This window comes from Hemicordylus capensis, chromosome 2 (assembly GCF_027244095.1).
Source record: "Hemicordylus capensis ecotype Gifberg chromosome 2, rHemCap1.1.pri, whole genome shotgun sequence".
Classification (NCBI taxonomy): Eukaryota; Metazoa; Chordata; class Lepidosauria; order Squamata; family Cordylidae; genus Hemicordylus; species Hemicordylus capensis.
The window spans coordinates 212,508,190-212,533,453 of record NC_069658.1 but is presented as its reverse complement, the minus strand read 5'-3'; the positions used below and the strand labels follow the sequence as shown (position 1 = coordinate 212,533,453).

Genomic DNA, 25,264 nt, shown 5'->3' with positions numbered 1-25,264 from the left:
TTGAAAATGGGAGTTACTTTAGTTACTTTCCAGTCCTCTGGTACAGAGCCTGATTGTAGGGACAAGTTACATATTTTTACTAGGAGATCCGCAATTTCACATTTGAGTTCCTTCAGAACTCTTGGGTGGATGCCATCTGGCCCTGGCGGTGTGTTAATTTTTAGTTTTTCCAAGACAGTTTAGAAAATCTTCTCTCATCCCCTCAAATTGGCCCAGTTCCTCAGCCTCCAAGCCTGAAAAGCTCAGTTCCATAGTGGGAATATGGTCAGTATCCTCTGCCATGAAGACAGATGCAAAGAACTCATTTAGCTTCTCTACAATCTTCTTATCCTACCTCAATAATGCCTTTCACACCCTCATATCTAAGGGTCCAAACAGCTCACTGGCAGGTTTTCTGCTTCTGATATAATTTTTTGTTATTGTTTTTGTTATTCCCCTTGACACTTCTGGCTATCTGCTCCTCAAACTCCCTTTTTGCATCCCTTATGGTCTCCTTGCATTTCTTTTGCCAGAGTTTGTCCCTTTCTGTTCTCTTCATTTGGTCAGGCCTTCCATTTTTCTGAAGGAAGTCTTCTTCTCATCTATAACTTCCCTGACTCTGCTTGTTAGCCATGCTGGCGTCCTCCTGAACTTGATGGTACCTTTCCTCCTTCTTGGAACACATTAGGGTTGTGTGTTTTGTTTTTCTGTTTTGTTTTTGGCCCGAATCTGAAATACCTCTGTTTGGTTCTTTGTTTGAAACCAGCCAATCCGAAACACCCCAATTTTGTTCTTTGTTCGAAATTGCAAAATCTGAATCCAAAATGTCCAAATCCAAAACGAAACGCACATCCCTAGAACACATTCCAACTGAGCTTCTATTATTGCGGTTTTGAATAATTTCCATGCTTTCTGGAGGGATTTGACCCTCCTGACTTGCCCTTTCAGCTTCTTTTTCACCAGTTGCCACATTTTTGAGAAGTTTCCTCTTCTGAAGTCCAACACATCTGTATTGGACTTCCTTGGCAATGCTGTACTTGCATATAAGCTGAATTGGATCACAATATGGTCACGATTCCCTAATGGTTCTACAACTCTGACATCTCACACTAGGTCCTGGGCACCACTCAGGATTAAGTCGTTAGGATTAAATCCTAGTATGCAGGAGGTTCCAAGGTCCCTCTCTGGCAGCATCTCCAAGATAGAGGCAATTGGGGCGGCCCTTCTGTGAGGCAGGGGAAGGTGTTCACCTCAGGCATGGATATGAGGAGGCCAGAGGGGGCAGCACCCCCCTGCTAACTGAGCAAAGTGGTCCCTTTGCAAAGGGGGGGGCGCTCTCTTCCATTCAACAGGGGAAGAGCAAGGACCCTATCATTTCCCAGCACAGCATTCATTCATTCAATTTTTATATCATCCTTCCAGAAAGGCTCAGGGCGGTTTACATTATAACAAAACCATTAAAACCACTCAAGAATTAAAACAGAAAGAACAAAACAGTATAAACAACAATAATTAACAACTAAAACACCATAAAACAACAATTAAACAAGCAGAACAATTTTTTTAAAAAACCATGAAAACCAAGTTGCAACATTAAAACCCATGAAAACAATATTAATTAATTGCATCCCCTCCGTGGCCGTTTTGCTGGTTACCTTTTCAATCGGTGAGCCCTTTTGGGACGTGGAAACTTCTTCTCTATTTAATATTTGAATTTCGATGTAAACCGCTTTGAAAACGTGGGCTGAAAAGTGGGATATAAATACTCATAGTAGTCATAGCAAGCCCCGCCCCCCCCAACAACAACGGCACGGGTGCACCTGCCACAGATGGGAGAGGGCGGCCATCATATTGACCTTCTCCACGGATAGCAAAATGCCCTGGGCCACCCCTGGGCTGGGCGATGGCTTCCCTGGGCAGGCCTGCAAACAGGACCAGATTGTGACATGCAGAGGCCCAAAGGACAGCAAGCTTCAGAGGCCCTGTAGCATTACCAAAGGGGTGGGAGCCCCAAAGTGTGCAAACTGCCCCCCCCCCGCACGCTGCTTGCCGCCTGTAGCCATGACGGTGGGAGTTGGTCTAAACTGGGCCCTGGCCTAAGAATGTTTCTGTATAATTTACTTTTTATTTCTGCACAGGTGTATAAGCTCAGTATGAAAAATAGCTGTGCAGCCATATACATGCATGTGATGTCCGTCTGATCAGAAGGGTAATAATCTCTCCTTTTGAGTCTCCCCCCCCCCCTTCTCCTTTATTTTTCAACCAATTGTTTAAAACTCAAAATTTAGTCATTTTGGAGTCTCCAGAGACCTCTCATGAAGGGAGGCCCTAAACTGGAGCTTCCTTAGCTTGGGCCTCAGTCCAGTAGTGCCTGAAATAACCCAGTGTCAGTGTGTGCGCCTGAGAGAGAAACTAAATGCAATTTAAATTCAATTTACTCTTTGTTAGAGTAAATACTCTTTCTTTCTTTTTTCCTTGCTTTCCTTCTTTCCAAGAGAGCTTCGTGGTGCATCTGCCTTTTGCAATAGAGACTTTCCCCATCTGGGAACCGGCCACCCCCCCCACCCCCGCTCCTGGTTTCTCTGCATCCTCCCTCCCTCCCTCCCTCTGCTAAGAGAGCACCCTTGGACCATCTTTGGGAGCTGGAGGGGGCAGTCAGGAGGAGACTCCCAGCACACACTGCCGCCCCCACCCCGCCAGACGCTTCCAAACCATCACACCCTCCCTCCCCCCCACCATCCAGGGGGAGGAGAAAGAGGAGGAGGCTGGCGGCACGGGCAGGGCGGGGGAGGGAGGAAGGGAGCCAGCGAGGTCGGTCATGGGTGCTGCTAGAGCCGTGCTAGCCCGGAGGGGGAGGGGGTGATGGGAAGCTTCTCTCCCCCCTGTATTTTTCTTTGCAAAGGGGGGGGCAGAAGAAGAGGGACTGATGCCGGCTGGCGTGTGCGCCTGTAGACCCCTCCTTCCGCCGCCCTCCGCACCACCACTATTTTGAAAAGCATTTTTTGGCAACCTCCAACTAGCAGCAAGAGAAGATTATTTCCCCCTGCTGGGAGGGGGGCCGTCCCAGGAAAAGTGAGCTCTCTCTCTCTCTCTTTCTCCCCCCCCCCAGCTCTATTCCACCAGCTCCCACCTCCTCCTCATTAAGATCTCTAGAGTTATAAGCATCTACTTTACAGCCCCCCCACCGCCCCAACCCTGGAAGATTCTGACTTCTCCAAGTCAACCATCAACTATCCACCACCGAAGATAAGGGGGGGGCAACACCCTCCACCCTCCCCCTCCAATCTGCTGTAGAATCTGGGGACGGCGCCAGTGTGGGGGGTGGGGGGCGGCTTTTGGGACCCACCAAAGAGCCCTCCAAGATGCCCAGGAAGACGGTGGCGGCCAGATGAGCGAACGCTAAAGCCAGCGAAGACCGCACTATTTTGACCCCCTTCGTCCTCCATAAAGAGAGCGAGAGAGAGAGAGATTTTTTAACTTGGGACTTTTTTCAAAGCACCGTCCGCCCCCCCCCCCTCCTTTGGCATCAACACGCGTCTCCGCCCTGGTCAATTTCGTCTGGGTTATGGTAAGTTTTTGCCACTTTCTGATCTTCCTGGTTGTCTCTTGGGGTGTGGCGGGCAGGAGAAGTTTATGGGGTTTCGTGGCTGGGGGGGGGGAGGGAGGGAGGGAGAGTGTGGGCAGGTGCCAGAAGAGGGAGTTCTGTCAGAGGCAAAACACGAGGAAAGAGCGGAGATCTCTGGGGCGGGGGAGGGGAGGGGGCTGTCGCGCCGCGGGCTTAGCCGGAGATGCGCCCCTCCGAATAGCCTCCTGATTGGGAAAGCAGAAGGGGCGCCCCTGTGATGTTGAAGACCCCCCTCCCCGCCCGCTCCCGTTGGTGCAAAGTGCTGGCGCTGTCAGAGGCGGGGTGTGCAATGCGGGGGGGGGGGGGGCGTCGGCGACAGGACGAGCAAGAGGTGCTTCCAGGCTGCGGAGTGCCGCTGCCTGCCTGGGTACCTCTTTGGCTAGTGCGCTTTTACGCATGGAATTGGGGAGGGGAGGAATGCGTAAGATCTGGGAAGGTGGAGGGGGGAAGGGGAGGGGAGGCTGGCAATCTCTCCCCCCCCCTCCCCGCGCTCTTGGCAGCCAACTCAGCAAAGGCGAGATGTAGCGGAAAATGGCCGCTCGGGCGAGGGGGGCGGAGAAGGAAGGAGGGCCCAGCAGCGCGCTGAACTTGGCAATGACGCCCAGCAGAGAGAGGCAGAGAGGCTTCTCGCGGCAGCAGGAGCCGCCGCTCTCCCCTTGGCCCCGATCCGGCCCTCCTCCTCTTCCTCCTCCCTCTCGAGCTGTGCATCCGGCAGGACGGAGCTCCTTCTCCAGACCTCCTCCCCCCCCCCCCGCCCCACCTCCATCCCTCTGCGCGCAAAAATTAGCTGTCTCCCTCCCTCCCTCCCTCTCTGCCTCTTAGTTGGGCCCTGCGGCAGGCAGGCGGGCAGCCTGGCCGCCTCATCAGCAGAAGACCCAGGGCGCTGTGGAGCACGGGGTGGCGTGGGGGGGGGGGAGAGGAGGAGAAGCTGCAGCATCGGACTCCCCCCTCCCGCCCCCGCCATCGCTCCATCCATCTTTTGCCCTTTTCGGCCTCTGCCCCCCTCTATTCCAAAGAGATCTCGACTCTAACCGATCGTTTTCTTTCCCATCGTAAAGCTGGGAGGGGTCATCCTTCTGCAGCGCCACTCCTCCTAAGGACACCTACTTGGGAGTAAGTCCCATGTAGCTAAATGGGATTTTAACCTCTGTCGGGAACGGTTGGGATCCCGCTATTTGGGGCTCTGGACTGGATCTTCTGCATACAGGCTGCGATCCCAGGCACGCTGCCCCGGGAGCAGAGCTTCCTCCCGGGTAAACATGTCCTAGGATGGCGCTGGGAATCTCTTATTCCTAAAAGGGACCGAGCGATCCGTGGGCTTCTTTCGCTTCCTGAATTTTGAGTGTCTAGTCCGCCATCTCTCAAATCTGAGTCATGTCCAGTCGGCCTGGATATGTTTACTCCGGAGTAAGCGCCACTGTGCGCCACGGGGCTGCAGCCTGCCTTTGCCTCGGTGGAGATCAATATTTATCTACCCGATTTACTTATTTATTATTCATCCGATTTCGATTTCGATTTCCTTTGTCTTTCTTGGAAGTCTCATGCCCCAGTCCACGAATTTCACCTGAAGGCTGCTGTTTGAATGCACCTTTCTCCACTGAGATCAGCGGGCGTTACTTCCAAGTAGGCCTGTCTGGGAAGTCAGCCCGTCCTCTGTCCGGAACTTTCTTCTAGTCCGACAGACTTTTTCAGAGGGGAACATTTTTTTAATTAAAAGAATTAAAACTAAGAGCTGCATAAATTCCAGGCGAAGGCTAATGGAGGCCTCCTCAAGAGTAGGAGGGAAAGAATTGCTCCCGCTTTTCAAAATTGCTCGCTCTCTTCTGTGGGGGTTCTTTTCCCAAGCCCCGGCTTTTTCCAATAGGAGACCAGTACAAAGCGAAAGTTTATCCAGCTTCGCCCAAAGCGAAGTCATTCGCTTGGAACGCTTTCTTTTTTCTTCCAATCGAGTTTACGAAGTGGTGTGGAATGCAGAGCGGTTTGCGTGGAAACCGAAAATAAATCCAGTGCCGAGCAGAAACACCGGAGCAGGCAGTATTCGTATTTGCTGGGTTCTGATCTAGGCGGGAGACACATAGTTTGTTGGGGGCGGGGGACCCCTAAGTTTTCAAGCCCCACTTTTCCAAAGAGTGAAAGTTCTCCAGTTTTAAATATGGAGTGAAAATTTTAGGCGTTGATGAAGCTGCAGGAATATCCTTGTTTTTAAAAATGTTATGCATACATAATTTCTTCCATACACCCCACCCTCCCAGGAGGCTCCCGAAATACACCCCACTTTATTTCCAAATACCCTCCATATATATAATCCCTGTATACAGAAATCTTTGTTTCAAAACAAAACAAACTCCTGACGGGAAGAACAACTCATCGGCCCAGAATTTTCCTTCGGGAAAGTAGATGGGTAAAGGGAATACCTCTAACTCCTCTGCTCTGCCCTGCTAGCTTTCTGCATGCAGGGAATTCTTTTGGGCGGTGAGCAATATGGTCTGAAGCCTCGCCCCATTTCCTTGTGGGAACTAGGCCGGGTGAAAGTACTTGCTGTGGAAGAATTTCCCACATTTCCCCCCCCACTTCTCTCCACCCACCCTTTCCCTCTTGGGCTGAACATTTAGAAGCTAGCTTTCAGAATTGTGATTCAGCTCCACAGAAGACCTTTTTAAACACACACAAGCAATAACCACCCACTTCTAATTAATTTAAAAAATAAATAAATCACAGCTACTTGTTTTCTTCCTAGCAACCTGGTCAACAGTTTCCCCTGTTGGTCAATAAAACATGGTTTTAAAAAATGCACTGATTTCTCTTAAAAAAACCCAGATGCTCCTTTCCAATTAAAAGTGGCCAGCACCCTTCCCCCAGCTGCATGGGCCCTTTAATTGGATCTGCTTTTAGGGGAGAAACAATGAGATATATATGGCGACTCATCTACAGGCGTGTAGCTTGTTATATCTCCTCCTAAGGGCTCTGGGGTCCTTAGTGCTGGAAGGAGAAAGAGAACCGTGTGGGCCTCAGGGGTTGATTGAGCTACAGGTGAATATAGGTAAAGTTGTGCCGTCGAGTCGCTCCTGGCGCCCACAGAGTCCTGTGGTTTTCTTCGGTAGCATACAGGAGGGGTTTGCCATTGCCTCCTCCCGCGCAGTGTGAGATGATGCCTTTCAGCATCTTCCCATATCGCTGCTGCCCGATGTAAGTGTTTCCCATAGTCTAGGAAACTTTCTCTACTGGGAAACAAACACATCGGCGGCGATTTGAACCAGCAACCTCTTGCTCCCTACTAGGCAAGTTACTTCCCCGCTGCGCCATTAGGTGACCTTAGAGAATGGCAAACCAGTCCTGGGTGTGTTTACTCGAAAGTAAGTCTCCATGCTACTGTCTCCAAAGCCTGCTGCTGATTATTATTACTGTTTATTGCATTTGATGTCCCACGAGTCAACTTGGAAGCAGAAGAGACAGGCTTTTGACTGCACAGGACACCGACAATCAGCCTGCCAGGGGCTGAAAGGTGTGGTGTCAGCCCAAAAGCTTGCACCCTTTGATAGGAACCGCTTTTGCACGCTCTCTCTCTCTCATACTTCTCTCCTTAAAAAAAAAAGTTTTCTCCCCTTGTGGGGAAACTCTTGCTTCTAACTGGTGCAAGTTTCTTTCTTGGAAATGTTACTCTGCCTTCGCAGGAGAGCTGGTGGAGATCTGGGGGGGGGGGGGCGCAGCTGTGGGTGAAGGATCCGCCTCCCTAGATCTTTGCTGCCGTGCGTTTTAAGTGCCTCGCAAGACCTCGGGATTGCCACCCATTGCAGAGGCCTGGAGGAAGCGCTTTGTGGCTTCCAGGCCTGGACCCAGGAATCTTGAAAGGAAATCTGCGCTCCCGAATTAGGAAATATTCCCAATCCAAGAATTTCGGGAGAAATACAGTACTCAACAAGGTGCTTTTTTGGGGGTGCTTTCCAAAAATAGCTGATGAGAAGCCATCAAGGCAATGCGACAAAGATACGGTGCAAACTTTTTTGGGCGCAGTCCACACAGTAGCCGTGGGATTTACATGCCGAGTAAATGCGTACAGGATTGGGTTGCATCCGTGACGCCAACAAGCGCTTGCGCCCCCCCCCCCGCCCGTAGCGCCCCAAAGGTAAAATTTTTCCTTGCCAAAACAGAGTTAGGCTGCCCATTGGGTGAGGAACAAGGCGAGGCCACCTGTCTAGGGGCTGAACTCCCAAGACCGGGTGGACATTTAGGCTGCAACCCTAGGAACCCTTTCCTGGGAGTAAGACCCATTGGACGGGGGCTTACTTCTGAGTAAACCTGTCTGCACTGAACAGGACAGGCGTGATTTCTTGTTCTTTTTTAAAAAATGCCCTCTGTTAACTTTTAAAGCACAAATACATACACAAGCAGCGTTTTATTATTCCTGAGAATCAAGTACAACTTTATTCAGGGCTTTTTTTTGGGGGGGGGGCGGCGGTCGTTGAGGGCCTGGGAAGAAAGAGAAGAGAAATAACTTGGCCCGGGGTGCGGAGGAGAGACGTTCTTGGGCAAGGTGCTGATCTTTTTCTCTCCCTGGGGATGCGGGCGGGGGAAAAGATAAAGAAAGGAGTTTGCTTTTTAGTGGGGAGGCATAAAAGTCTGGTGGTGTCGGTCCGTAGAAGGCTGATTCCTACCGCGCCCCCCCCCTCGGGTGCTGCGGGTGGCGGTGGGCAAACTCTGTAGAATATAACTTGGTGCCAAGTTACGCACTATTTTCAAAGCGCCTGTTGGAAAGACTCCATATTCCGTGCTGAGGTACCTGAGCCGCCCCCCCCGCCATAAAAGGAGGGGAGGGAGTTATTCAATATTTTGGGAGGTGGGTTCTGCATCCTCACCCCTTCCTTCTCCCCTTTTCTCTCTCTCTCTCTCTCCTCCGAATTTCTCTATATATCAATGCACAGGTTCTCTTTGGCACCCTTTTGCAGTGCAGTCCTAAACACGCTTACTCAGAACGAAGTAAGCCCTATGGATCTCAGTGGGGCTTCCTCGCTAGTAAGTGTGTTTAGGATCTCGGCCTCCTCCCCTTTAAACCCCCTTTCCTTGCGATCTCGATTCTTCGCGGGGGGGGGGGCAGGCATGGCTTCCGGGCGACGTTGCAGCTGAGTTTGAAGAGTTGGTTCTCTTATTCCAAATTCTCCTTGGAGGGGTTTTCCAGTTCTTTTTCCTCCCTTTTTTTTCTCCCCCCCCCCCCACACACAAATGGCTCTTGGGAGAAATCTATGATTTAAAAAATATATATCTGGATTTCAGGTCTTTACTTTCAAAGTAGAAGCGATTTGGTGTGTTTTTAAAAAAACGAATATTGGTTGCCTTTTCTTTGAACAGTGTTTGATATAATTTCGAAACCCCTCCCTTAAAAAAAAGTGGAGTATTCTCTTTCAGGTGGTTTGGTGCCTTATTTCTCACTCCTCCTGTGATGTTAAGCAGTTTGGCTCTTTATTGATTTTTTGAAAAGACATTTTTGACAGCTGAATTTTCCTCCTCACATATATTTAAAATTGGCTCCTTTATTTCAGATCGCTGGGGGGGGGGGATCCTCCTATCCTTAACTCCTCCCCAAGATGTTGATGAAAGAACATCTTTTTATCTGTAGAGAGTGTGTGTCTGTGTGTGACCCCCCCTTATTCAAATAAGATTCTTTATTCCAGATTGGGGGGTGTGCCATGCCTTCCTCTGGAGACGGTGACTTGACCAATCTGTGCTTTTCACTGATTATTATAATATTTTGGGGGAGGGGTGGGATTACAGATGACTCCCCTTTATTACGCAAGCCCCCCCTTTTAAACGGGGCCCTTTTAGTTTGGGGATCCCATTTAAAAAAAAAATCGGTCCCTTCATTTCAGATTGTTTGGGAGTCCTTAAAAAAAATAGGCACTTATTTTACACTGGGGCCCACCTTTTTTTTTTTTTTTTAAATTAGGCCCTTGGGTTCAGATTATTTGGGGGTTCTCTCTTTTTTATAAAATGGTTCAGATGGTTCCAGGGTAGGGTTTTTTGCGGGGGGAGGGGGATTCGCCCCCTTTCTCCTGGCCCTGAGGTGTTGATCTAAGCAATCTTAAAAAAAAAAAAAATCATCTGATGTTTAAAAAGGATATTTGGTGTGGTTTTGGGGGTTTTTTTTTGACAGCTTGCTGCAACTTCCCTCTATTTTTAATTTGAAGTTGGGTCCCTTTTATTCCAGTTTCTCTTTTGGAGGGTTATTTTTTTTCCCCCTGGTCCCACCTCCTCTCTCTCTCTCTCTCCCTCCCTCCCTCCCGTCCCCTCCCCCGCGCAATCCATCGCCAGGAAAGAGAGAGAGAGAGAGAGAGAGTAAAGAAACTGTTCCAGCAGCCGAAATGACTCAGTAACTTTTGCTCTGGGATCTGCTTTTTTCAACACCCCCCCTCCCCGCAACCGTTTATTCCGCGACTCCTTGGAAATGTATTCTTCACCTCTCTGCCTCGCCCAGGTAATAAGACCTCCGCCCCCCCCCCGCGCAGAATTATCCTTTCCTTCCTCCCCCCCCCTGCCTTTTGCACTGCTTATTCGGATGGGGATCATGCCTCTCTTGGCTGGCGCGGAAAGTCTCATCGGGGTAGATTTTTTAAAAAAGACTTTCTCCCCCCTCCCGCGGGAAAAATAGTTTGCAGACGGGGGTGGGGGCGGCGGAGAGGGGGGCAGGCTGGGCTCTCCCCCCCCCCTCCCTTGTAGGGGGTGAGTTTGGAGAAGGCGTCGGAAGTTCCCGCAGGTCGAATTAGCCTTTGCTAATTAGTCGGTCGTTCCTCCTCCTCTCCTTTCCCGGCTCCAAAAACGGCTCCCCCCCCCTTTTCCGCCGCGGGGAGGGGGCTGGCTGGCTTGATGTTTTAAGGAGATTGTCTTTAAGGGGCACCCAGGTGGAGAGAGTTGCAAATTTGCGCGGTGTGTGTGTGCTTTTTTGCTGGGGTGGGGGGGCACCCCCCTTATGCCTTCTACAGTTGGATGACATTTTTGGGAACCGGGGAGGTTTGCTTAGGCAATATTTTCCCAGATGCAAGTGGAATACCCAGCCCCCCTCCCCATATTGGGTGGGTGGGGGGGTGCCTCCTGAGGTTAGTTTGGAGGGGAGGACTTCTGCAAAAATCTGCCTCCCTGTGACCCAAGTTTGGATAAGTTAGAACTGCAGAGAGAGAAGGGGTGTGTGTGTGAGGTTGTGCATATGAGTGTGTCGGGGCATGAGTGTGTAGCTCAGTATCTGTGCAATCCCAGGCATGTCTACTCAAGAGGAAGCCCTACTGAGTTCCATGGGGCTTTCTCCCTGGAAAGGATGTCTCGGATTGCAGCCTGTGTGTGTGTGTGTGTGTGCACACGCACAGGTGAGCATGTGTGCTTTGCCAGTGCTAGACAGCGTGAGCACTGCAGGAGTGTGGAGATGAGTTTTGGTGTGTTGGGGATTGATTTGGGATCATGTGCGATGTGCTTGTGTGGTAGATGCTCTCTCTTGTTCTCTGATGTTTGGGAGAGTAATGACTAGTATATGTGCGTGTGGAAAAATGAGCGTGCAAGGCCAGGAGGCGAATGTGCAAGAATGTGTGTGGCAGGCAGGAAATGTGTTGGCCCCTGTGGCGGGCTGCGTGCGTCTCCTTTGCACCATTTCCCCGTGCCCATACAGGCCTGTGCTGCTGTGCAAAAGATTGTGCGTCGTTGCACGAGAGCAAGGTGTGGGTCCGATCCCTCACTTGCAGTGTGCGCGCTATAGATGGGTTTCTTATGGTTGTGCCACTGCTTGCCATGAAATATTTACATGCTGTGCTGTATATTTTATGGGAAAGTCATGGGTAGGGATCTCTAAACCGTACAACTAGTGCATGTGGCCCAGGAAGGATTTGGCCACATGCATTTTCTACAATGCACTCTGTTTTTATGCATGTGCTATTTTGTGTGTGTGTGTGTGTGTGTGCGCGCGGGGGGGCAGGCTATGCTTAGGTCTGGGTGGCACAGGGTGTCCTTTGAATCCTAGGTTATTGGCAAAGCATAAATCAACGCTGGTGTGCATTGTGGACACAGACGTTGCACCATCGTAAATGTGGCCACTTGTGCGTGCATGTGTGTTGTGTTAGAAGGCGGACACGTTGTGTTGCTCCAAGGGGCGTTGTGGTTGTGCTAGAGGCCAGCCTGCTGTGTGGTGCGGTTTGCATGCTGGTTTCTCCAGGACTACAATACCCCCTGTGTGTTGGACGCGCCATTTTAAAAGACAAAGTGTTCCTCTCCGGCCTGGCCTGCCCTTACATTTTGTTCCGTAGCTCTGAGGGCTTATAAAATTCATTTTCCTCGCTGCAACTTTGCAGTGGAGGGGGGCATTCCAGAGGGCCACATGGCAGCAAGGCCTTGTGTGGGGGGCATTGCTCCAGAGTTCTTCTGGTGCTGCTCGCTGGACTGTGGTGGCAGGCTGTTCTTTCCCTCTATCGATTCTTGATATTTATTTAATTATTGAGCACCAAGGCTCGCCTGGATTCTGTGTAACTCCTTCCGTGCTGCTTGCCAGCCCAGGGAGGAAATCTCGGAGCTGAGAGATTCCTCCGGAGGCAAAGGCTTGCAAGCTAAGGCCCCGGTTTCAGGCCAGGCCAAGAATGGCAACCCCCAAACTGGAGTGAGGTGGGGAAGAAGCTGGCTGTGGCTTAGGGGGCTTGATCGTGGGGGGGCACCTCTGAGTTTCGGTCACCTCAAGGCACAGGGCACGTGGTTAAAGATGAAGCCTGAAGCGTTGGTTCCAACTCACAGTCGGTAGAGTCTGAAGTTTTTCAAACTTCTGCCACTTCCCCTTGTTTTTGAGGAAACCTCTCCTGCCCTCTTCGAACCTGCCAACATGTTTTCAAACCCAGTTTTTAAATGCCAGGGATTGAGGCCCAAATCGGGGCGGGGAGGGGATAGCAATCAAAAGAGGAAATGCCATTTTGCCCCAGTGCAAAACCTGGTGAAATATTGGGGGCATTAAATCCAACAGTTCAAGCTTTTGTGTTGGAAATGCAGACTTAAAATGTTAGTCTGATCAAATTTGGAGGCCGGCTTTCTGGAAAGTTAACTCACCCTGTCGTTTTATTATTTTTCAAATATGTTATCGGTTAGCCTACTCGTTTCAAATCTGGGAACCCACTAGGAACTCGTTTCAAGAAAAAGATGTTTGAATGTTTATTTTAAAACATGTGTAGGTTCAGAAATACCTGTCGGCATAGGAGTTTGTTTGATGCAACTCTCAATGATTTTCTGCTCTACGCTGGCTCCTTCTGGTCGGTTTTTATTAGGGTGCAGGTAATTGACAGAATTGAGTGCCGGTGGCAGATTTTGCATGTCTTCACATCCAAGGCGACTGGACATTCCGTCTCTTCTGACAAAGAGGTTCATGAGAACAACCCACCCTCAGGGGAGTCTGCCTGTTGCATCTCTGTGTGATTCTGTCCTTGCTTCCTACTGAACAGCTTCCATTGGCGAACAGCTAATTCTGCATCGGGTACAACTAGATTGGCTAATCATTCACGAGGCCGAGCTGAACCTCTTCAGAGGAGGCTGCCTTTCGTGTCTCTGCCTGAGCAAGATTCCTTTGAATTGGCAAACATACCTAGTAAACGTTTTCCAGAGGGCCTTTCATTTTTATTCTGCCAAAGAACATCCCTTCGCTATCAGATAGTTGGAAAACACCAAGTCGAATATTTGTGTGTGTGTTTTTAGACTTGCCCCTTGTCACTCAAAACAAATCGAATCATACCAATAGTTTCACTGGAAAAATATTTTGAAAGCGAGGACTATAATATGGATATAATATTTAAATGTTTTCTATCCCTATATAATAATCCTCTTTCACTATATTTTTCCACGTTCTAACTATGGATATGGTTAGATTAAAAATTGGCTAGGGGATTCGACACCCCTCCCTTGCTCCTAGGTTCTTTTCTTTTACTGCCGTTGTCCTCTGCTGCTGCTCTTTTTGAAAGAGAGATAGAAAATGCAAACACTACACGATCTCTATCTGTCCTAAAACAACGACCCTGCGAGGTGAATGATGGCTTGACGATGGAGCCCCTCCTGTGCGTGCTGAAGGTCCCAGGCTCAATTCCTGGCAGCATCTCCAGGTAGGGGCTGGGAAAGACCCTTCTCTGTTTGAAACCCTGGAGGGCCACTGTCGGTTTGTGTAGACGGTGCTGAACTAGATGGACGGTGGGTCTGACTCAGTAGGCAGCAGCTTCCTTTGCACACTTGAACCTAAAATCTTTTGGGAAGGACCGTAGCTCAATGGAAGGGCATCTGCTTTTGCATGTGGGTTCAGCCACAAATTGGCACAGCGGGGAAATGACTTGATTAGCAAGCCAGAGGTTGCTGGTTCGAATCCCCACTGGTATGTTTCCCAGACTATGGGAAACACCTATATTGGGCAGCAGTGATATAGGAAGGTGCTGAAACGCATCATCTCACGCTGCGCGGGAGGAGGCAATGGTCAACCCCTCCTGTATTCTACCAAAGACAAGCACAGGGCCACGAGTCGACACCGACTCGACGGCACACTTTTCGTTTTACTTTAGTCCCTGGCGGCATCTCCGTGCAGGGCTGGGAAAAAACCCTGTCTGTCTGAAACCCTGAAGTTCAGGCAATGCTGAGCTGGCCCTTGGATATGGACCAAGGACCCGACTCCGTAAGTGGCAGCTTCCCAGACCAATCTGTGCTGCTCCTATTTCTCAGGCCTGAGAGCAGAGGCTGCGAGAAAGGGACTCCCCTGAGACCTCACAATGAGTCAAGGGCAGAGGTGTGGCTGGAAAGCAGCCTCATGCCCTTAGCTCTACCCACTGGTCTGCACTATCTCATGACAGATATCCCTCTCAGTAGTCCTTTGCCACACTCCATAACCGTCAATAAGCAACCCTACCTAACATTCCCAGGGAACAATTTGAACCATGGGCAGGTTGTATATGAGCCAATGATTTAATCTGACCCTGTTTCTAATCCCCACCTTTTGATCCCGAAGGATTCCCAAGGCGGCTTATGCAAAGCTGCACGGTGCAGGAATGTTTCGGTTGCTCCTGTTCCCTCTGGTGTGTTTGCCTGTGCTCAGGTTGTTTCTTCCAACCTGTAATGTAAGAGAATGAACTGTGCCTCTGAGCATGAGCGGAGTGCTTAAGCCTGATTGTGGGATAACCACAGCCACTAGGAGAAGCAGATAGTACAGGCAGGAGAGCTGGTTTTGTGGTAGTAAGCATGGATTGTCCCCTTAGCTAAGCAGGGTCTGCCCTGGTTTGCATCTGAATGGGAGACTGCATGCGTGAGCACTGTAAGAGATTCCCCTGCCTGCTTGCATGTAGAAGCTTCCAAGCTCCATTCCTGGCACCTCCAACACTGGGCTGAGAGAGACTCCTGCCGGCAACCTTGGAGAAGCCGCTGCCAGTCAGTGTAGACAATACTGAGCTAGATGGCCCAATGGTCTGACTCAGTAAATGGCAGCTTCCTATGCTCCAAGGCTGGTTTGATTCTCCATACTCTTGGCTTGGGGAAATAAAGAAGTTTTCAACTTCTAGCAAATTAGAAAGCCGCTTTGATCCTGTCATTCTCTTTTACTGTCCTTTGATGAAAAAAAAAAAAAAGAAGCAAAATGAAAGAGGCTTGGCCTAAGACAGTTTGAGGGACGGAATGCTTGGCTCTCCGTGAAGCATGTGCAGAGTGCCACTTGCCAGGCCAGCTGCCCAATCGCTCTCGTCTCAGGGCGTGGAGGTAAAAAGGTTGCTAGAGGCCTGGCTCGGATCTGTCTTGCTGAGAGGAGGATTCGGGAGGAGGCAACTCTTGGGCATCGAGTCCGCCCCCCTCGGATCTGGGAACATCCCTTTTCCTGGCGAGGTGGTGGCAGGATGTCACAGTAGCCTCAGGACTCCCCCCAGCACCACCCTGCCGGCTCAAAATAGCCCTGGCAAACGTTGTGCCACTCTTAGCCAGGACTTGGGAGTGAGCCGTTGGCTTGGCGTCCAGAGCTCTGACGGTTGTGCTGGGGAGCGCATGTGCCACCCGCCCCCGCCCTCTCTCCGACTCTCGCCCCACCCGGGGTCTCCCCTCCTTCGCCTCTGGGCTCAGCCCTGCCTTCGGCAACCCTTCCTCCAATTGCTTGGATTTGCTTTCAGAAACCTGGATTGTTCGGCAGTTCCTAACTTGAAATGAAGCACATATTTGTGTATCTTTTACCCTAGAAATGAAAACGGGCGAAAAGCTATCCTCCGCTTCCTCCAAAGGTTTCTGTGTAGGGCGCAATTCTCTTCTGTTCAGAGAGAATTAGCCTCAAAGGAGGCCACCCTCTGTGCACCTGCACGAGTTAATGTTCTGGGAAGAGCAAGGACTCGCACAGAGACGCAGCCTCCTCCTCACACGGCTGATCTGCCTCTCTGCCTTTCGGAGTTATTAAATGACCCCATCTAGCCGTGGCTTGGGACTTCTGAGGTGTATCTGAATTCTATTTATTTTATTTTATTTTATTTATCAAATTTGTACACTGCCCCAAACTTTCGTCTCTGGGCGGTTAACAATAGCATAAAGCAAGTTAAAATGTATACAAAAACTTAAAACAATTTAACAATTTAAAAATCCTCCACGAATTAAAACCTTGAAAATTTAAAGAACGGAAAAAGCTTGGGTGAAGAGGTGGGTTTTCAAATGCTTTCTAAAAATTGTCAGAGATGGGGAGGGTCGTATCTCAGGAGGGAGCGCGTTCCACAGTCTCTGGGCAGCAATTGAGAAAGCCCGTCTCCGTGTGGTCACCAGCCGAGCAGGCGGCAACTAGAGACAGATCTCTCCGGAAGACCTCAATGGGTGGTGGGGCTCATAATGAAGAAGACGTTCTCTTAGATACCCAGGGACTAAGCCGTTTAGGGCTTTATAACGAGCACTTTGTATTTTGCCCGGAAACCTATTTATCAGCTGATTTCTGCCCCCACCCCACACTTATAACTCGCACTTCCTCCAGTGAGCTCAGGGCGGTATGCATGCTCTCTCCCTCACTCAATCCATGTGACAGCCTTCTAAAGTTGGTTAGGCTCAGAGGGGGTCGCTTGCCAAGGTTGGCCAACGAGCTTCATGGCCAAGTGGAGATTTGAACCCCCAGCAGCTGCAAGCCGCCTGGTGGTTGTGGTGGGGAAATGGCCTTCTTGTTGCTGCTGTGGAACACCCTGGTCATCTCTCCACTGGACTACTGTAATCTCCTGTCCATAGTGCAGCTCTTGGAGGCCGCTTGTCAACTTCAGCTAGTCCAGAATCAGAGAACCCAGGCTAGTTGCTGGTGTTAATCCCTGGGAGCATGGGACAGCACCAGCCTTTTGAGAGCTCCATGGGTTGCCAGTTTGATTTCTAGGCCCAAATTCTAGGCTCTGGTTCCTGGGATTTGGTGGAGGATCCCCCCCCCCGACATGCTGCGAGGTAAAGGCGAGTTGGCCCTTGGGGGCTGTAGTTTTCCAAAGGGCTGCTCCTCTTCTCTCTCTTCGTGGTCTCTGAACCTGGGTCCTTCTGCATGCCAAGCAAATACTCTACCGCTGAGCAATACCCAATTGGTTTAAGTTGCCGTCCATCTCCATCACATAGGGTTGACCTACCTCAGTACTGTCTGTTCTAACCAGCAGGGTCTCTCCAAGGCCTCGGGCAGAAATCCTTTAACGGGATGTATTGGAGAGCGTACCTGGGGCACTCTGCTCATGAGCAGTGGCCCTCTTCTTGTACCCCGCTGTGTTTCTGAGACATGGTATAACATGTCCCTTGCTGGGGTTTCTCCCCTGTTGGGAGTGAGGCCACCTTCAACAGCTAGCAGAAGATTTCTCATGGCAGCTCTGTGTTTTTTGAACTGAAGATCCGTCAGCAGGACTCGCTCCTTGTTTGGGGGAGCCCTCAGCAAAGTGCTCTTGGTCCCCCTCCCCGTTCTTGTGGGGACTGACTTGGGCAGCAGTGTTTGTGGGTCCTCTTTCTTCCTCTCAACAGGCACAGTGTGTTGGCAGCCATTTTTTACCCACAATGCTTCTTGCATGTGTGCCAGTCAAGACACAGTGAGTTCAAAAGCAGTAAGCCAGAATACCCCAACCCCAACTTCTTGGGGGACGTTTTCAGAGAGGGCATTAAATGTCCACGTCTGACTCGCTTTGAACTCCTTCTAGCACCCCCAAATCTGCCAAATAAATATATTTTTGAAGTCAGTACTATTCCAGACCAGGCCTCTGCACCAGAAACAACTTGTATGAACTCGGTCCTGGCACACACATTAAAGCAGACTTTGCCAATCCTCAGCTGCGGAAGAGATTTTTGTAAGCAGACTTTGCAGAACCTCAACTGCCTTTGCCAGCAGGCAAGTCAGGAAAACATTGATGATGATCTACTCGGCTGAAGAAAGGACAAATTTGCACTGCAGCATCGAAGTGGGATTCCTTTCCCCTAGACCAACGCTGCACAACTTTGGCCCTCCTGCAGATGTTGGGCTACAGTTTCCATCATCCCTGACTATTGGCCACTGTGGCTGGGGATGATGGGAGTTGTGGTCCAACAACAGCTGGAGGGGGGGCGCTGTTGTGCAGCTCTGTCCTAGACCTTGTTTCCTTTATGTGGGGCTAAACTTTCCTAGACCTGAGCTGCAGGACCACTCAACTCTGAGAGCTGGCCAGTGGAGTCCATGCTACAGGAAAGATGTAAAGTGGGACAATATGAAGTGATGGTGTGTGTGTGTGTGTGTGTGTGTGTGAGAGAGAGAGAGAGAGAGAGAGAGAGAGAGAGAGATATGGGGGGTCTTCTTCAAACATTCAGTGTAAATTTCAAAATATCTACTCTAACGTTCTTGGAGTTAAGGGGTATTTAAGGTAGAGGTGGGCGGGGTCAACTGGTGGATCTGCAAGTGGGTGGGGTTACTGCATGTCGATTGGAAGCGAGCAGGAATGCATTTGAGCGTCGGAGAGAGAGAATGAGGAAAGTGACTTTCAAAGAAAGGGCCCTGTGTTCTCCAAACAATGCACAGCGGCAGACAGGAAAAGGCAAATCGTGTCGCAAGCATAGCTCTTCCCCCTCCCCGCTCTCTGCTCCTGTCCTGCCCTCTCCACAGATCCTGGCCAAGTCTCATGCGTTGCATTCAGCATATGATGTTCCTTGAGCAATCTGGGATGGCAGAGAAGGGCTGCCCTTACTCCAGCATGGAGAGGAGAGCAAAGGTCTTCCGTTGGGCAAGAGGGCCTTGGCATTGATCTGGCCCTAAAAAGAAAACGCGTGTCTTGAAATTTACTTACTTACTTAAATGTTATTTATTTATTTATTTATTTATTTATTTATTTATTTATTTTACATTTATAGCCTGCTCTTCCTCCAAGGAGCCCAGAGCGGTGTACTTTAAGGGGATGGAGCCCCCTTCTCGGCTCACCTTTCCCCCCCCACAGCACCAGTTCCATAAGGCTGTTCTTCTGGATGGCTAAGGACTGCCGTTTTCCTCCAAGAAATTCCCTGGGCTCGATGCTACCTGATGACATGGCATCCTTCCCAGAGGACTTTGGAGGAATAGGAACAGCAGCCTCCAGGAAGAGGAGCACTGACCGATTTCGGCTCCATCTTGCCCTTTCCTTCAAAAATGGTCAGAAGCTCAATTCTGCTACCTGGGTGTGTGTGTGGGGGGTGGGGGGAGGTAAAAATCAATGCAATATTCTCCTTCTGCAGAATATGCTTATTTTTGTAACCCGCCTAGAGCCTTTGGAGTCAGGCGGTATATAAATTAAATAATTACATAAAAATTCTTACTGAATCTATTCTGATGTTGCTTTTTGGCGGCTTCCTGGGATAGCACGTCCGTTCCACCTTCCACACCCAATTCTTTGTGGCAGCTTTTGTCATTCGATAATTTTGGATAATTTTTGTTTTAAACAAACCTTTTCACTCAAAAAGACATCTCTGATGAACTGGGCAACACTTCTTTAAAAAGTTAATTGTTCCTAACTGAAAAATCATAGAGTACAGACATAGTTGGGTATGAAGGAGAACCTCTTTGTTCATGCATGAGAGAGTGCCTAATTCTCTGCTTGCTTGGGAATAGTGAGCCGAGATTTAAACATATGGTCTCTTGAACAGGGATGTGTGAATCGATTTGAATTAGAATTGATTTGACTCGAATCTGGCTGATTCGAACGATTCAAAATCGAATCACTCCTAAAAAGGGTAAATCAAGTCAAATTTGAATCAAATCGACCAGATTCATATCTGAATCGATTCAAATAGATTCAACAACAGTTTAGGGACATTTTGGCATTCATGTGCTCTGACTGGTCAAAAAGGATCCACAATAGCCGGTTAAGATTTGAATCTGAATGAAATCTGAAAATTCGATTCTTGCACATCTCTACTCTTAAATTTGATTATGAATATTTACAGAATGTTGAGGACTAGTTTGATGGGGTGAAGTGGGCAGGGGGACACACAGAAAAATTAAATGCCTGCTCTTGGAAGGGATTGTGATTCTGTCTGTACCTCCCCAAAACTTAGTATCTGCTTAGTGGTAAATTGGGCTTGGAATTGTCAGCTCAACAAGGAAGAATCAACTCCTCCACTGAGCAGGAGAATGGGTTTTCTTAAAAACTGGTTTGTTCTCTTCTCTTGGGCCACAAAGGAAGACACTCCAGCGTTTCATAGACATGCTTGTGTGCTGCTTGTGAAACACCGATTCGGGCACGGGTGGGCAAACCTGGCCCTCCAGCTGTTGCTGTTGAGTCGCAACTCCCATCACCCACCAGCCACAATTTAGGGATGGGTCTAGGGATGCTGGGAGTTGTAGTTCAACAAATGCTAGAGGGCCAAGATGGCCTACCCCTGTTCTAACACCAAGCATGGGTGCCCAAGGCCCCCTTCTGCTGTGAAACATGGGTGGCCCCATGCATCATGGTACCTGAAGTGAGGGCCCAAATGCCTCCTTGCCCCTTGCCCCTGGTGGGGAGCAGCCGCCTTTTAAAACCAACCCTTACAAGCCTTGAAAGTAGCACAGGGGGTGGAGGGGAGGAAGGGAGCATCCCCCGCCCAGTCGCCCCCTCCTTCACTCCTTGTGTCTCTTGCAGCCTTTGCAAGGCGGGTGAGGAGAGGCACTCCGGGCGAGGGTCGGATCGGCCCCCAAGAGCTTCACCACTGGCAATGAGCTTCGCCCCTTGCCTCCTGAAAGGGCCCCTCCCTGCATAAAACATGGCTGGAGTCTCTGCTGATCACAAAGGCAACGTGGGCGGGTTCCCTCCAGTCACAGATCTGTGCTGGAAAACTTGAATGGCCTTCTTAAATGTGGTCCACGGGTCAAAGGGGCTTTTGAAATGCTGAGGACCGCGCGGCCTCGCTGCTCGTGTGAATGTGTTTCCCTTGTCGGCAACGTGGGTAGTCATGTGCCTTGACGGTGCTCTCGGAAGATGCAGCTTGGAGATCTAATGTAATAACAAGAACCCTGCTGGATCAGACCAAGGTTCGTCTGAGGTCAGTCAGATGAGGGCAACAATCCACCCTTATTATTTCTCCCTAGGATTGAGGGATGGAACCTCCATGTCCCAAGGCAATCTACCTCTGAAGGCGAAATAATAGCCTTCAGAGGTAGATTGCCTTGGGGCATGGAGGTTCCATCCAGCCCTTCCGGCACATAGGCAGCTGCCATATACTGAGTCAGACCATTGGTCTATCTAGCTCAGTATTGTCTTCACAGACTGGCAGCAGCTTCTCCAAGGTTGCAGGCAGGAATCTCTCTCAGCCCTCTCTTGGAGATGCTGCCAGGGAGGGAACTTGCTACCTTCTGCTCTTTCCAGAGCAGCTCCATCCCCTAAGGGGAATATCTTCCAGTGCTCACACTTCTAGTCTCCCATTCATATGCAACCAGGGTGGACCCTGCTTAGCTAAGGGGACACGCCATGCTTGCTGCCACAAGACCAGCTCTCCTCTCCAACAGTGCTTCTGGCAAATCACTGTTGCTAGGCTTCTCTCCTCGACAAATGTATCTGATTTTAAAGCCCTTTTAAGCCAGCGGCCGTTGCTGCATCTGGTGGCGGTGAGTTCCGTCAGCGGCGCTAAGATCCAGCAGCTTGCATTCTGGCTTTACTGCTGGGCCAGCAATTTTATGGGTTGGCAACCCGATGACCCCCTTCTGCTGTGAAGAGGAGCATCTCTTGTATGTGAAGGGCGTAAAAGAATCCATACTTGCTTGGATGGGTTTGCGCCGTGAATAGATTTATTGGTGAAGTGTCCAGTGCTCTCAAAAGTGCATTAATATTGAATTACCCTCCCTCACCTCTCAGTACATCTCCCCCCCGTCCCCTTCCACCGCTTCCCTTCTCCTGAACAAAATCTGCAGTTAAGGCACAAACAGCTTGTGTCGTATATCTGGGCCTCTTTATGCTGTACTCTTCTTAAATTCCGTTCTTGTGTGGGGTTCTGTTCTTCGTGTCTTATCTTGAAGCTCGGAGGTAGCCCAGGAGGAATGCTAGATGTTATCCGTTACAGTTTATTCCCAATGGACTTCCAAGAAGCCAAATGTCAAACATGGCTAACAATATTTTTCCTGCAATTAAAAAATAAATAAATTGGTTTGCAGGGCTGGGATCACAAGCCGTTTTGTGACCCGGAACCATCTTATTCCTTTTTCTGTATAACCCCTTGGAGAGTGTTTTCTGTGGGAAAGAGATATATAAATATTCTTCGTCATGATCCTCATGACAGCCCTGTGAGGTAGGCTAGGTGGAGAGAGCAAGTGTGAGTGACTTGGCCTCGGGTCCAACCCTTGATCGACAGGAGAAGCTGCAGCTCTGTGCATGGAGAAATCTCCAGGGTCCACCCTGCTAACTGGGCCAAGAGGCCTCTTTTCAAGTGGGGGCTCTCTTATATAGAGTAGAAGGAGAGCCATTGTCCCTATTCAGCTTAGCAGAGCACCCCTCCCATGACTGTTGCTGTGGTCTGGAAGAGCAAACATTTTTGTGCATAGAAGGTCTGGGGTTTGATATAATGCTCAGCAAGATTGGGAAAGAGCTCTCTCTCTCTGTGCCCAAGAACTTAGAATGCTGCTGCCAGTCAGAGCAGCCAGCCCTGGGTTCGGTGGACGAATGGCTGGACTCAGTAGGTGGCAGCTTCCTGTGTTCATGAGGTGCACCTAGAGGATAGGAAAGGCCTTGGAGAGAGGCGCTGAAAGGAACAGAAAAACAGAGTTAATGTCTCTGCAGGGTTTGGGTCTCTAACACCGGGAAAAAAAGGGAAGTTGGTCGCTGAGCTCATGACTATAGATAGCTGCTGTCTGACACGGAATTCGAAAAGATGCTTGGAGAATGGAATCACTGCCCTGTGACCAGGCCGGGCGGCCGTGTGCGTGCCATTGGAAGTCCAGAAAACGAAACGCAGAGGGATGACTCGGGAGGGGGATTCCCTCTCTTCCTCTCGGAGGCCGCTTCGGTTTAGAAGAGCTAGCAGCCCAGAGAAAGTTGTGCTAGTTGGCTTGCTGCCTCCTAGCCAGTGACGGCCTGCCAGGGACCAACTTTTGGAAAGTGTTTTCTGCCGGTTTTTCCAGGCAAGTGGACCTCCGCAGGATGCTTCCAGAGCTGTTCCCACAGCAAGCTGGGGCTGGCTCCCGGCTACTCTCCCTGGCAGGGCTTCTCCCCAGAGATCTCTAGCAACCGGAGCAGCCCTTCTTGGAGGCGGGGTGATCAGCTATCCTGGGGCACTGGCAAGATAGTCTCTTGCCCGCTGTTTAGAACAAGAACTTAGAACGTGTTCTAAGCCAGCGGCCTAGAACCAGTTTAGAACTTATCTGACGATCAGCTTGTACTTTATTTGTGGATCATAAGTTTGCAAAATAAGTATGCAAAACTGTTTTTATTCGTGAATATTGGAAGTTTGGAGATGCATCCTACTCTTTTGATCTTATTTTTCATTTTTCTCCCTCACCTTTGTATCTTTGTATTCTGAAAACCAATAAAATTTATTATTAAGTGGGGGGGAGAACAAGAGTGGGAGGAGAGGGCACACGGGGTGGGGCGGGGTGGGGAGTGTTGTCGATCCTCTCCTGCGGGCACACAGAAGTCTTCAGCAGTCACTGCTAGCAGAGCCACTGAGAACTACAGTTCCCAGGATTCCATAGGCCAGGGGTGCTCAAATGGAGGCCCACAGATGCTGCTGGATTTGCCTCCTCCCCAGCACAGAGGCTTGGAAATTATGGGAGCTGAAGTCCAACAACGTCTGGGGACCCAGGTTGAGAACCCTTGTGGTGGGCAATAAAGAACACAGGAAGGCCGCCTTATACTGAGTCAGACCATTGGTCCATCTAGCTCAGGACTGTCTTCACAGACTGGCAGCGGCTTCTTCTCCAAGCTTGCAGGCAGGAATCTCTCTCCGCCCTGTCTTGGAGATACTGCCAGGGAGGGAACTTGGAACCTTCTGCTCTTCCCAGAGTGGCTCCATCCCCTAAGGGGAATCTCTTCCAGTGCTCACACATGTCGCCTTCCCATTCATCTGCAAACCAGGGCTGACCCTGCTTAGCAAAGGAGACAATTCATGCTTGCTGCCACAAGACCAGCTCTCCTCCCTCAGGGAAGGGGTCAACAACCCTGGACTGGGTGCAGTGATGCTGAAAGAATGGAGACCTCTGGGCATATGCAGAGTGTTTCTTTCGTATTTTTATCCCGCTCTCCATCAGCGGCGGGCATGGTTTCCCCCTTTATTCCTGCAACGCCCCTGCAAGGTAGGTTAGGTGGAGACGTGGTGATGGATTGGGGTGGACGTGGGGCAAAAGGGTGAAAGTCCACCCCCTCCACACTGTGGTCTCGATCTGGATTGGTCTCCACGCACAGGGAGAAAACTGAACAGATGAGGGACAGTGCCCCGCTTGATGGAATGTGGTGTTGGGTCTGCCCTGGCCTAGACCCCGTCTGCAGCACTGCCTAACCCCAACTCATCCTTTTTTGCTGGGGTTAAAACAGAGGATTCCTTTCAGGCCAGGGGTCCTTTTGAGCCATGGCACTAATGGTGCAGCGGGGAAATGACTTGACTAGCGAGGCAGAGGTGGCCAGTTCGAATCCCCGCTGGTATGTTTCCCAGATTATGGGAAACACCTTTATCGGGCCGCAGCGATATAGGAAGATGCTGAAAGGCATCATCTCATACTGCGCGGGAGATGGCAATGGTCAACCCCTTCTGTATCCCATCAAAGACAACCACAGGGCTCTGTGGGCGCCAGGAGTCGGCACCAAACCCGACGGCACGACTTTACCTCTCCGTTTAGAAACAGAACATAGGAAGCTGCCGCCTACTGAGTCAGACTCTTGGTCCACCTAACCCAGTATTGTCCACACTGACTGGCAGCAGCACTCCAGGTTTTCAGAGACCAGGCTCACCACCGCCCCTCCACCCCAGCCCTGCTTGGAGATGCCAGGGATTGAACCTGGGTCCCTCTTCGTGCAAAGTGGGGGCTCTTCCAATGAGCCTCTGCGAGGAGCAGTTGAGCTGCAGGAGGGGGTACCCTGTGTCCCCCCACGGCTTTGTATCCATCACCGTGATGCCTCCTCCTCCCTCTCCTTGACACGCTTCTCTCCCTCCCTCTCTCTCCCCCCACCACTTTAATTCCCTTGCCCGAGGCCTGCAGTGTCCTGACAGTTTTTTTCCCTTCAATGCACCATGCTTTTCCAGAGAGGGAGTCCCTCGCTCGCT

At 50.3% G+C, this 25,264-nt stretch overlaps 1 protein-coding gene across 7 annotated transcripts in view; it reads left to right on the top strand.

Annotated features, from left to right (window-relative positions):
* The first annotated feature begins 2,772 nt into the window (after positions 1-2,772).
* Positions 2,773-25,264, top strand: part of NFIC (nuclear factor I C) — a 110,445-nt gene continuing 87,953 nt past the window's right edge. For 6 of the 7 annotated variants that reach the window (XM_053296090.1, XM_053296088.1, XM_053296091.1 and 3 more), the window contains exon 1: positions 9,931-10,070. In XM_053296090.1, the coding sequence (XP_053152065.1) occupies positions 10,041-10,070 (30 nt within the window). In that variant the 5' untranslated portion in view covers positions 9,931-10,040. Of the gene's footprint in view, positions 3,548-9,930; positions 10,071-25,264 lie in introns of those variants that run through there. The other variant, XM_053296086.1, reaches the window with a different exon arrangement.